Below are 11,911 nucleotides of genomic sequence, written 5' to 3' on the forward strand. Positions count from 1 at the left end.
ATATATATATATATATATATATATATATATATATATATATATATATATATATATATATATATATATATATATATTGTGTGTGTGTTTTATCAGTTTATTAATTAATTTACAAACCATTAAAGCCAGCGATGACTTGTGCATGACTTATGTTAAATTATAATTTTTTTTAGAACACACTAAATTAATGAATGTTAAATTTCTCCTAATTAGTAAAATAAAACCATTTTTTTATGTGTTAAATTTATATTGTCTAAATATGAGATTATTTTTTCACAATTGCAAGACATGTGAGCACCTACTTCGATGAACAAGGTCATGTTTGGTTGAACGGTCGACATTTATAAATATTTATTTTGGATAGATGCAAATTGAATCGTGGAACAATAAGGATGTTAACTCAATGGATCGTTGTTGCAGATAAGCGATGAGTGTCAATGGCGAAAATATAGACAAAAAATGGCCAAAGGGAACCCATGTCCTCGAGCATATTATAGATGCATTATGGCAGTTGGTTGCCCAGTTCGCAAACAAGTGAGATTTTCTGATTGATCAATTTATATTAGTACTATCAACAAGATCTATTAACATGTATTAAGTGATTGAAATTTCTTGGTCTTTATTAGGTTCAACGTTGTGCTGAGGATAAAACAATTTTGGTTACAACTTACGAAGGTACACATAACCATCCACTACCACCTGCCGCTATGGCCATGGTGTCAACCACAACAGCTGCTGCTAGCATGTTACTGTCAAGGTCAATGTCCAATGCAGATGGAATTATGAACCCCAAGTTGGTGAAGAAGCGTTGAGGATGGGTGCCTTGAAGAAGTGCAGATAATGGTGGAAGAAAGAGAAAAATTTGGAGATAGTTAATGGTGAGAGAAATAGGAAGAGAGAGAAAAAAAAAGTGTCAGGAAGTAGTGCATAAGAGAGAGAAGAAAAGTACAATCAAGTTAACACCGTTCTATCTATTTAACGGAAGGGACCTATTAAAAGCAAAATTAATAACTTGAGGACCAAATTATATCACTTTTAAAAGCGGGTATCAAACAAAAATTCAGCCCCCAACTTGGGGACTAAAAAGGTAATTAAGCCGAAATATTAACATGCAAAAATAAAGTTGATTCAATTGACAAACGAAAACAATGGATGAATGGATGTTGTTGGGGGTTTACAATTTCATCTATTCCACTATCTCTTACACACTACCCTTGAATATTAGTTTGATTTATTGTTATGCGACTTTCTTAGCCTCCCCTTAACCCGATCCCTCGGTGAAAAGGGCCTAATATTAACTACTGGCTTGTTATCCCTAGCCTCCCCTAGTAATTAATACCGCATTATAAACAGAAGTTAGTGCAATTGATCGTCCTACCCCTATCCCTAGGTGGTATTGCAAAATCAAGAGATTACTCACCAGTTCATGTCATTACTGTACGTCCCCATATATATAAAGACAAACATCAATATACCGAATGAGTTAAAGAATAAAGGCCTTAAGCACAAATGATAACCCAACAATAATCAATCAAAACATATGGAGACCATATAAATAATCAAGAGATTCAATAAGAGAGAGATCAAAAGATTACATTGTTTCCCCCAACAACAATAGGGTTTAGTTCACCATAGACATGGTGAAACTAGATGAAAAATGGAAGAAGAATGGAAAAACAAACCCTAGAAAAGATGAAAAGGAGCCTAAGCATCCAAGATATCCTCTCCAGAGAAAAAAATTAGGTCTGGTCGTTCTCCCCCGTCAAAAGAATGACTCTGAACTCGCAGTAGGGGTATATATAGGTGAGGAGCGAGTCAGAAAATTGGCCCAAGTCCGGCGAGCCACCGCCGGGCGGTTTAAGTGTGTCGCCCGGCGGTTTGCCACAAATCGCCCTACCGCNCGGCGGCAATCGCCACCGCCGGGCGGTTTCCCTCAGGTCCGCCCAGCGTCAATCGACATGCCTTCTCCTCGTCCTGGACCGCCCGACAGTTTAAGTGTGCCGCCGGGCGGTGCGTCAACTCTTCAAATCTTCATTTTTCTGCTCTTTTCTCGAGTCAACGACCTGTATCTTCAACTTCATTATCTACTTTTCTCAAATTAGCTTCAAAATAATGCAAAACAAGCATAAAATCGCTAAAAACAACTTTTGACTCTCTTCAGACTCATTTATTGAGTTTTGCTTGATTCTAAGCTCATTCCGAGTAGTAAAGGGTGTAATTTGGTCCAAATTGACATATGAAAATAACTTTTTTTCAACCTTCATCACAAGCATATAAATAAACAAGAGTTTCAATAAAAGAGAGTTTCAAAAGATTACATTGTTTCCCCCAACAACAAAATGATTTAGTTCACCATTGTCATCGTGAACTTAGATGAAAAATGATGGAAGAATGGAAAAGCAAAGCCTAGATAGGATAAAAAACAGCCTAAGCATCCAAGAGATCTTCTTTAAGGAGTGAAAATTAGGTCTGACCGCCCTCTTTTGTCAAAAGAATGATTCTAAAGTCGCAATAGGGCTATTTATAACTGAGGAGCGTCACAGAAAACAGGCCCAAGCCCAGCAGACAACCGCCCGACGTCACACTTATGTCGCGGTGGTTTGCCCATAATCGCGCCACCGCCCAGCAGTTTGCCTTTTACCGCAAAACCGCCCAACGTCATCGCTTGGGTGTCAGACAGTGGCTTCTCCTCACATTTGACCGCCCAATGGTAGATTTTGGCGCTGGGCGGTTCCTAGACTCTTCTTTTCTTCATTTTTCTTCCTCTTTCTTGAGTCTAAATCCTTCATCTTCAATCCCATTCTTCACTTTCATCAAAAATACTACAAAACAATGCAAAACAAGCATAATATCGCTAAAAACAGCTTTTGACTCTCAACTGACTCAATTTATGTGTTTGGCTTGATTCTAAGCTCATTCTAAGTCTTAAAGGGTGTAATTTGGTCTCAAATGACATATAAAAATAACTGTTTTTCCACCGTTATCACAACTGCTTTGACTGAGAAATTAATTGGTTTGACTGGAATACTACTATTGCATCTTAACTGTTATAACTAATTTAATTTAGTCGACTATATTAGTAGTATAATTGACTACAAAAGCGTCTGATTTATAGAAATCTATAAATAGACGAGACTTGAGATGTTTCGAAGAACTTTTGGAAATCTAACAATTTCATATTCTGTTTCATATTGTTCTTTGAAAGATTAGAGCTCCAAGAAGTCATCAAGAAGACAGTTGTGATCTTTTCTGAGAAGTTTCTGAAGGAGAATTGCGTTGGGCACATTACTTGATCAGTATATGCACATTGAGGTGTTTCTGGGTTGATCAAGATTTTTGTTGGCATCCGTGGTGATTGTTGTGTTACCTGTTCTGACTACAGGGGTTGGACTCGTGGAGTCTGGTACACTTTGAGGATTATTCAAAGTGGGTTGCGGATTGCAGGAGAGGGGACATCTTGCTGCAAGTCTCGCTGTGTTGTTTGCCTATACTTTGGTTAGAGGGCTAGAGTGGTGTTTTATATTTTTGACGTGGAGGTCTTCTATAAAAGCCTTGTTGTAAAAACCTTAACCATTATAGTGCATTTGCTTCCTGGTATTGGAAGGACACTGGATGTAGGCATTGAGGCCGAACCAGTATATAAACCTGTGTTTGAATTCTCTATCCCTACTCTTTTACATTCAGTCGACTTTACAATTCACCTAGTCCACTTTGATTTTCCGCTGCACTTAATTTTCTATTACTTGCGATTCAAGAAAGTTTGTAAAGTCTTGTACTTTGATTTAAAGATTATGAAAGGACTCTGATTTTGAAAACTCACCAATTCACCCCCCCCCCCTCTTGGTGTTAAAACAAAGCCTACCTGTTTCCCAACAAATTACACATTAAATTCAATTGATTAATAAATTCTTGAACAGATAATCAAAATATAGCCGTTATAGTTCACAAGCATTAACAGAATTTCAAAACATAACTAACTAAGTCGAATTCCCTTCGCATGTAGTCGACTATGTCACTTCATTTCAGTTTTGAAAATCTTTTCATTGCAAAATTACTCATAACACAGTTTTTGAAAATCTGTGCAAAGTCACAAGTTTTAATCGACTTACATCATAATGAAGTCGACTTAAAACTTGCATGTGCTTTTCTTTTCTGAAATATATGTTATGAAATCACAAATGATGTATCATGTAGAAAAGACAGTGAATATGCATACATATCTGAAAATCAACACAAACATGTTCTTCAAGAATACATAGATAGTAAAGAGTTTAACATGTAACATGTTAACGGATTGGCAAGCATACCAAATCATATCAAGTAATAATAAATGGTAAGTCCAAGTATCGTTTTCCGAAGAGACTCGAAAGGCCTTATCGTTCGTGTGAATTAAAATTGTAAGACTTGAAAATAAAATTTAATTAATTGGATGTGAGAATAAAATATGAACATGCAAAAGAGATTGATTCAATTGACGAGAAGAAAACAATGGATGAATGGAGTTGTTGGGGGTTTACAATTTCATCTTATCCGCTCTCTCTTATTTACTCCTCTTGAATTATTAGCTTGATTAATTAATTGTCATGCAACTTTTTTAGCCTACTGATGGGATGTCGCGGTCCATACAAATTTAATTGCATATTAGAAATGCAGTATAGCTAGGGAATGACCCCTAGGTCGTCTCCCAAGGACCAACTGCGGTTCAGAATCAAGTCAAACACGAAGGTGGGGGGGGTTGTGAAAGGTTTGCGTGGTGAATGCGGAAAATTTAAAATGAAATTAAATTAAAACACAAATGTAAAAACGTAATTAAAACGAAACTAAATGCAACAACCATTTCACCATGCATGAAAATGAAATTAAAACAGTAAAAACGAAACTGCTACAGTAAATACGAAAATTCACGCTGGAACTGGACAGCTCTGACCTTTGCTCAATGTTTTATCCCTAACTTTTTCTACAGAGCTCTAAATGAGATGAGGTTTTTTTTCCTAGAAAGTAGACTCAATTATCTTTCTTGTGACATATAAAACGTAGCATTTGGACCTCTGGTGTGGTTGCAGTTATTTTTTTAAAATCGAGTCCAGAGAGTGAAAATGCTAAACCAAATACTAGACTAAACAAATATCTAAACACAATTAAAACTATTAAAATTCAATACTTGAACTAAAAAGTAAAATGCTTGGAAATGAAACATTAAATGTAAAATACTGAACCAAATTAAAAGAGTAACAATTAATCAGATGTGGCGGCGTGGGTGCTCCTCCCAAGAATTAAAAACATTGTGCTGCTTCCTCCAAGCCACACCGTGACATCCTTTCTTCCCATCAATCACCGTTTATGCCTAAGGATAAATCAATGCTACTAGCTAACAGAACGGAAATCACAACCTGCACTAAATGAATCCAATTGAAATTATTGTAGCATCCAATTCAAATTAACGTGTGCAAGTAAAAAGGTCACATGTGTATAAGCCAATTGGGAATAAGCGCCTCCTCTCACCAACATCCAGCACCGTTTCACTATTTCTTTTCTATCTATTACCGCTTCAAGCATTCTAAAAAAAAACTCCTAAAGAAAGAAAGAGACTTCTCTCATACGTTGGATTAAAGCTTCAATAAAGAAAAAAACTCAAAATCTAATGAAAAGGGCAACAACAAAACGAAGGGGAGAATGGGTTTTTCCATAAAATCCTGCTGCCACCGTGATGATCAACACTTAAGCATGACCAAAAATAAAATAAAAATAACGAAATCAGAGGCGTGAAGTTAATTATGTGCTTTTCATTTCTAAATTGAATCAGCCTTTCTCCAAGAAAGATGAATCATCACTGTGCAATTTTTTTGCTAAAAGAAAGGACATGAACGTGGTTCATTATCGTGGGACCAGCTGAATATCTTCAAGAGTTCTTACAAAACAAAAAAAATGTTCTAAGAGCCAAAAGTAACGTAAAAATAAATTGAGTGACAGCCAAGACTAGAAAACGTTCCAACCAAAAAAAAAAATCAAAATAAAGTGACGGCAGCTGCACAAAGGAAAAGAAAGTTAGCATTTTTATTCAACCCTCTCCAAGACCGTGAACCCATTCAACCATAATCCATCTCCCAAGTTCCAGCCAAAGTCTCCAAGTGTTCAAGTGTGTCCGCAGCTGCTGGCTTCTAAATCACCGTCTCCATTTTTTTCAAACAACTTTCCAGCTCAAATTCAAAGTTAAGTGACGGCTGGTGGGAATGTTGGTGATTCCTAGAACCATGTCTCTTAAAATTGGGGTGGGGTCCACCCTAAAATTGAAACCCTAGGGTGCCAAGTCATGTTTTTTATTTGGGCTCAAACTATTTTGCCAAAAATTGACCCAATGTTTACAAGTTTAATTAAAAGCTATCTAGACTACTAAGTTTCAAAGTAATTAAATTTGAAATGCCTAATTGTAAAGTTTTGAATTTATTTAGTGTCCTCCAAATGTCCCAAATTGTATTTCCAAAATTTTCCCTGCAAATAATAATGCAAATAATTAGCTCAGAAAATTCAAATTAATTAAAATTAGAATTTCCGGTCAAATTAAGCATATTTAGAAAAATGGAAAAATACCGGAAAATTAAGCACAATTCCCTGATTAATTCTAGCACAATAAACTAAGTAAAGTCAATAAAATATCGACTCATCACCTACCCTTAACGTGATCCCTCAGTGAAAAAAGCCTAATACTAATTATTGGCTTGTTATCCCTAGCCTCCCTAACAATTAATACAGCATTATAGAGTAAAAGTTAAAAGTAATTGGTCGTCCTACCCCTATCTCTAGGTGGTATTGCTTAATCAAGGAATTACTCACCAGTTCATGACATTACTGTACGTCCCCGTATCAATAAAGACAAACAACAGTTATCGAATGAGTTAAACGATAAAAGCATTAAGCACAGATGAGAACTCAACAATTAACAATCAAAACATATGAAAATCATATAAATAAGCAAGAGTTTCGATAAAAGAGAGTATCAAAAGATTACATTGTTTCTCCCAACAATAATAGGGTTTAGTTCACCATTTTCATGGTGAATCTAGATGAAAAATGGATGAAGAATGGAAAAACAAACCCTAGAAAAGATGAAAAGGAGCCTAAGCATTCAAGAGATCCTCCCCAGAGAGTGAAATTAGGTCTAGCTGCCCCCTTCTGTCAAAAGAATACATCTAAACTCGCAATAGGGCCATTTATAGGTGAGGAGCGCAATAGAAAAAAGGCCCAAGCCCAGCAGACAACCGCCCGGCGGAACAAGAGTGGTGTCCGGCAGTTTCCCACAAATCGCATTACCGCCCGGCGGTAGGGGTCTGCCGCCCGGCGGTTTCCCTCAAATCGCAAATCCGCCCAGTGCCAACGCCAGGTGCCTACTCCTCACCCTGGGCCGCCCGACGGTGTAAGTTGCCGCCGGGCGGTGCGTCGACTCTTCGATTCTTCAATTTTCTTCTCTTTTCTTGAGTCTACGACCTTTATCTTCAACTTCATTCTTCACTTTCTCAAAAATGCTACCAAACAATGCAAAACAAGCATAATATCGCTAAAAATAGCTTTTGACTCTCTACAGACTCATTTATTGGGTTTTGCTTGATTCTAAGCTCATTCTAAGTAGTAAAGGGCATAATTTGGTCTAGAATGACATATGAAAATAACTGTTTTTCAACCTTCATCAACACTCCAAACTTAGAACTTTTCTTGTCCTCAAGCAAACAAAACAAAACAACACACAAATCAAAACTTGGCTTTATATTATTTCATTCAATGTTTCAACATTCCCCAAAATACATGACAAGACTACTCAATCCCAAATCTTTAGTGAAATCAAAATAAGATGTATGCATGCTTTCAATCCAGAGGTTGCACAACAGATGTTACACATTATGAATAACCAATCCACTAAGCAAAAATGCACTCACGAAAATTAACAGTTCATACCAAGCAAGTGTTTCACTCAATCACTCAAGTGTTTAAGGTGACACTCCAACTCTCTATTATTCACAAGTCACATGAAACAAAATTGCCATTTATTTCAAACAATCAACATCTTTACATGCAATTGCCATCAAAAGGACTTTTCCAAGGCTTGTAATGAGGTTGGGCTAACAAGAAGAATTGGTTTTTCTGGAATACAAAATCCTTGAGTTAAGAGAGCTATCATAATATTTAACAATTAAGCACACTCTCTTTCTCACCAATCTCTCTCATTCCCAACTTTTTCCCTTTTCTTTTACATTTGCAATGAGCCCATCTTCATGCTTTTCTTCTTTTCTTTTATTTTTCTCATGAATTTTTCTTTCCACAACATATGAGCTCAATGCTTTTCAATTGCTTTTCAATTTTCCCCCATACAACCCCAAACTTTAACCTTTTCATCGCTTACAATTAAGCTCATCCCAACTCAAGGTAAAGAATTTCAAGACAAGGGTTCACATCCTGTTTAAGGCTAAGGTTCAAAAAGGGTATAATATTTTCAAGCACTTTGGGTGAAAATTTGGCTAGAGAAGGGTTCTCAAAAATGGCCTTGATCATATGACATTAACATGCAATTCAATCAATCATCAAGATTAAGGCAATATCATTCATGTTTTCCTGTGAACAATGCATACAACAATAAAAACTCTAGAGCTCAATACCTTACACAACATGCTTTCTCACACAAAATCCATTCATACACCCTGCTTAGCATCAAAATCACAATCATAATTCATCACACATTTGTTTCACTGAATATTCACATACAACACAACTCAATTATCATCCACATCAAATAATCATCAAATAGTTCCATCATGCACAACAGTCAGTCAAACATTTTCAGAAAAAGTATTCAAGCCAAGAATACACACTAAAATTAAAAATTCAACCTATTCTAGAAATTTAAAATGCAAAGGGTAAAAGAGAGAAAACTAGGTTGCCTCCTAGTAGCGCTTGTTTAACGTCACGAGCCTGACCCAAACCTGGTTAGCACTTGTCAGTAAGTGCAATTCCTTCCAACACCCATCAATAGGTGTGCCTTCCTGGAATCCTTCAGTGGATTTCAAAATTTTTAGCATCCCTCAGTAGATGCTACCAAAAAATTGTTCCAAAAATTCAAAATTTACATGTTCCAATGAAAGTAAAAAAAATGAAAGTAACTAAAAATGAAAATTGTTCTTAAAAATACAAAAAGTAATTTCCAACAATTCAACTCTTTTTCTTCACGTTGGGATCTTCATCGTCCCACCGACTCAATTTTCTTCTGTCCACCCTCTTGACTTGTCTGTTGTATGGTGCTTCAATGTCCACCTCCCCTTTTTCTTTCAGCTCCTTTATTATCCATTCCTTCCTTTTATATTTCACTTTTCTTCCCCGTCGGAGTGGTTCTTCTCTTGCTTTTGGGTGAATGACTCTCCTGCTTTTATTCACTAGTGCCTGCAAAATATTACAGCTATTAGAATAATTAGTATCCGACGTGCTTTCTTCTTGCTCGGCTTCACTCTCCTGCTCCTCACGTCTAGGTCTTTTCATCACTTTGATCTTGTTTTCATTATACCCATTATAAAGAAACAGGTGATCTACGTCCCTCATCATTATTCGCCCATCATAAACACTAATAAGCATCTTCGAAGTTGCCATGAAGGGCCTTCCCAAAATCACAGGAAACTCATCATCGGTTTCGATATCCATGACAATGAAGTCTGCCAAGAATTCAAGTTGTTCCACTCGTACAATAACATCTTCCGCCATTCCCACCGGCATTTTTACAAAACCATCAGCCATTGTCACAGTAAGATCAAACGGTTTCAACACATCCCGGATCTCTTACTTTAAGTGGATGATCCCTCTTAAGCGGTTGAACAGCAGCGTCCTCCTCTTCATCGGTGAGTTCAGTCTCTTCTTCACGACTAACATTGATTCTTTCAACATAGGGAGGAAGCTACAAATTTACTTCACGACTGTTTTCAACTCGCATATTTTCTTTACCTCCACTAATGTTGAACTCACAAGCCTCTTTTATTTCCTGGCTTTCCTTTCTTTCCTCAGCTCCTACCATCTCTTTGTCTCTGTCTTCACTACTACCCTCATTGACTAGATCATCCTCAGTCTTCTTTTTTTCTCTTACTATAACAACTATGCATTCTTCTTTGGGCTAACATCAGTGCTAGCCCGAAACTGGTGCTTCTCAGTGGTTTCGATCCTTTTCGATAGCTAGCCAATCTATGACTCCAATGATTTGAAGCTTGCTTGATTACAATTTAATTGGGATTCATAAATTTTAAAGAATTTATCAAATCTCCCACTTAACTCTCTGACTGTCTCAGTCAAACTATTCACCTTCTGCCATAAGGGAGATGGTTGTTGCTGTCGGAAGTTGCCCACTTGTCCAGATGAATTATTTTGGCTCTGCCCAATACTAGGGTGATTTTTCTAAGCTTGGCTAGAATTGCCTTGGTTGAAATTTCCTTGCTTATATTGAAATTGGGCTCCCATATAATTTACATCCTACTGCATCTCCTCTGTGAAAGCACATTGACCATTGATATGGTCGCCACCGCATAAGTCACAAAGTTGCTATGTGTGAGAAATATTTCTGATTCCCCTAGGAAGTTCGGAGAGGACCTTCGTCAACTTGTCTAATTTTTGGCTGAGAAGGTGATTCTGAGCAGCTGCAGCGTCTTCAGCAGGAAGATGCAAGAGTCCTCCTTTTTGTATGCCCCTCTCACTCTGTGATACTTCATTCAAGGCCATCTCTTCAATCAAATCATACGCCTCGTCTTTCGTTTTTCTATTAATGCTACCTCCAGCTGAGGCATCTAACATCATCTTGGAATCAGCACATAAACCTCCAAGGAAAGCAAGTACGTATGAAGTCTTATCGAACTCATGGACTGGGGTCGCCCTCAATAAACCTTTAAATCTGTCCCATGCTTGCCCGAGAGTTTCCTCCATCCCTTGCTTGAACGAAGAGATCTCCAGCTTCCCTTGATTAATTTTTGGAATTGGGAAGAATTTAGTAACAAATTGTTGTGCCACCGCCTCCCAAGTCCTGAACGTTCCTTCAGGGAAAGAATTCAACCAATCCTTTGCGTTTCCTCCAAGAGAGAAAGGAAACAAACTGAGTCTAACTCTGTCATCCGACACCCCGGTTATCTTGACAGTGTTGCAAATCTCACCAAAGATNGTCAAATGCTTATANGGATTCTCATTCGACAACCCATGGAATTGATTATTCTGGACTAATTGGATGAGTGCAGGACTCATCACCATGCTGGTTGCGTTATCAGCTGGAACCGCTATACTGATGAAGTTCAGGGGCCTACTGCGTTTGCTGCGTCCCCCAACGTACGTCTAGGAGGAGGTTGGTTAGCCATCTCCTCAAAATCTGATACAGGAATCTCAAGTGAACACTGCGAAATTGCTTCAGGAGAAAGAGATCTCTCACGTGAAGGACGTCTCCTTCTCCTCCCTTCTAGTAAACCTTCTAAGAGAGGTTGCTGGTCTTTTCTGCTTCTAGTATGGATTGCTTCNTGCATACACAAGAAAAAAACCCTAAAAGCACTTTTATAGAAAAATAAAATAAAACGCAATTAAACAAAAATAAAACAAAAATAATTACAACCAAGTCAAATTCAATCAATCCACACTACTAGAAAAAGTAAACCTCGAGTCCCCGGCAACGGCGCCAAAAACTTGTTAACGGATTGGCAAGCGTACTAAATCGTATCAAGTAATAATAAATGGTAAGTCCAAGTATCGTTTTCCCAAGAGACTCGAAAGGCATTATCGTTCGTGTGAATTAAAATTGTAAGACTTGAAAATAAAAATTTATTAATTGGATGTGAGAATAAAATATGAACATGCAAAAGAGATTGATTCAATTGACGAGAAGAAAACAATGGATGAATGGAGTTGTTGGGGGTTT

At 37.3% G+C, this 11,911-nt stretch overlaps 1 protein-coding gene across 1 annotated transcript; it reads left to right on the plus strand.

The window, feature by feature from the left end:
• Nucleotides 1–427: 427 nt before the first annotated feature.
• Nucleotides 428–1,017, plus strand: LOC106753344 (WRKY transcription factor 42-like). Its single transcript, XM_022777490.1, has 2 exons — nt 428–531; nt 624–1,017. The coding sequence occupies exons 1-2, from the start codon at nt 457–459 to the stop codon at nt 807–809; spliced, it is 261 nt and encodes an 86-aa protein (XP_022633211.1). The 5' UTR covers nt 428–456; the 3' UTR covers nt 810–1,017.
• The last annotated feature ends 10,894 nt before the right edge of the window (nt 1,018–11,911 follow it).

This window comes from Vigna radiata, unplaced genomic scaffold (assembly GCF_000741045.1).
Source record: "Vigna radiata var. radiata cultivar VC1973A unplaced genomic scaffold, Vradiata_ver6 scaffold_222, whole genome shotgun sequence".
NCBI lineage: Eukaryota > Viridiplantae > Streptophyta > Magnoliopsida > Fabales > Fabaceae > Vigna > Vigna radiata.

Coding starts and splice junctions, on each gene's coding strand:
- LOC106753344 (XM_022777490.1), top strand. CDS start 457: ATGGCCAAAGGGAACCCATGTCCTCGAGCATATTATAGATGCATTATG. Junction 532..623: donor GTTGCCCAGTTCGCAAACAA/GTGAGATTTTCT, acceptor GGTCTTTATTAG/GTTCAACGTTGTGCTGAGGA.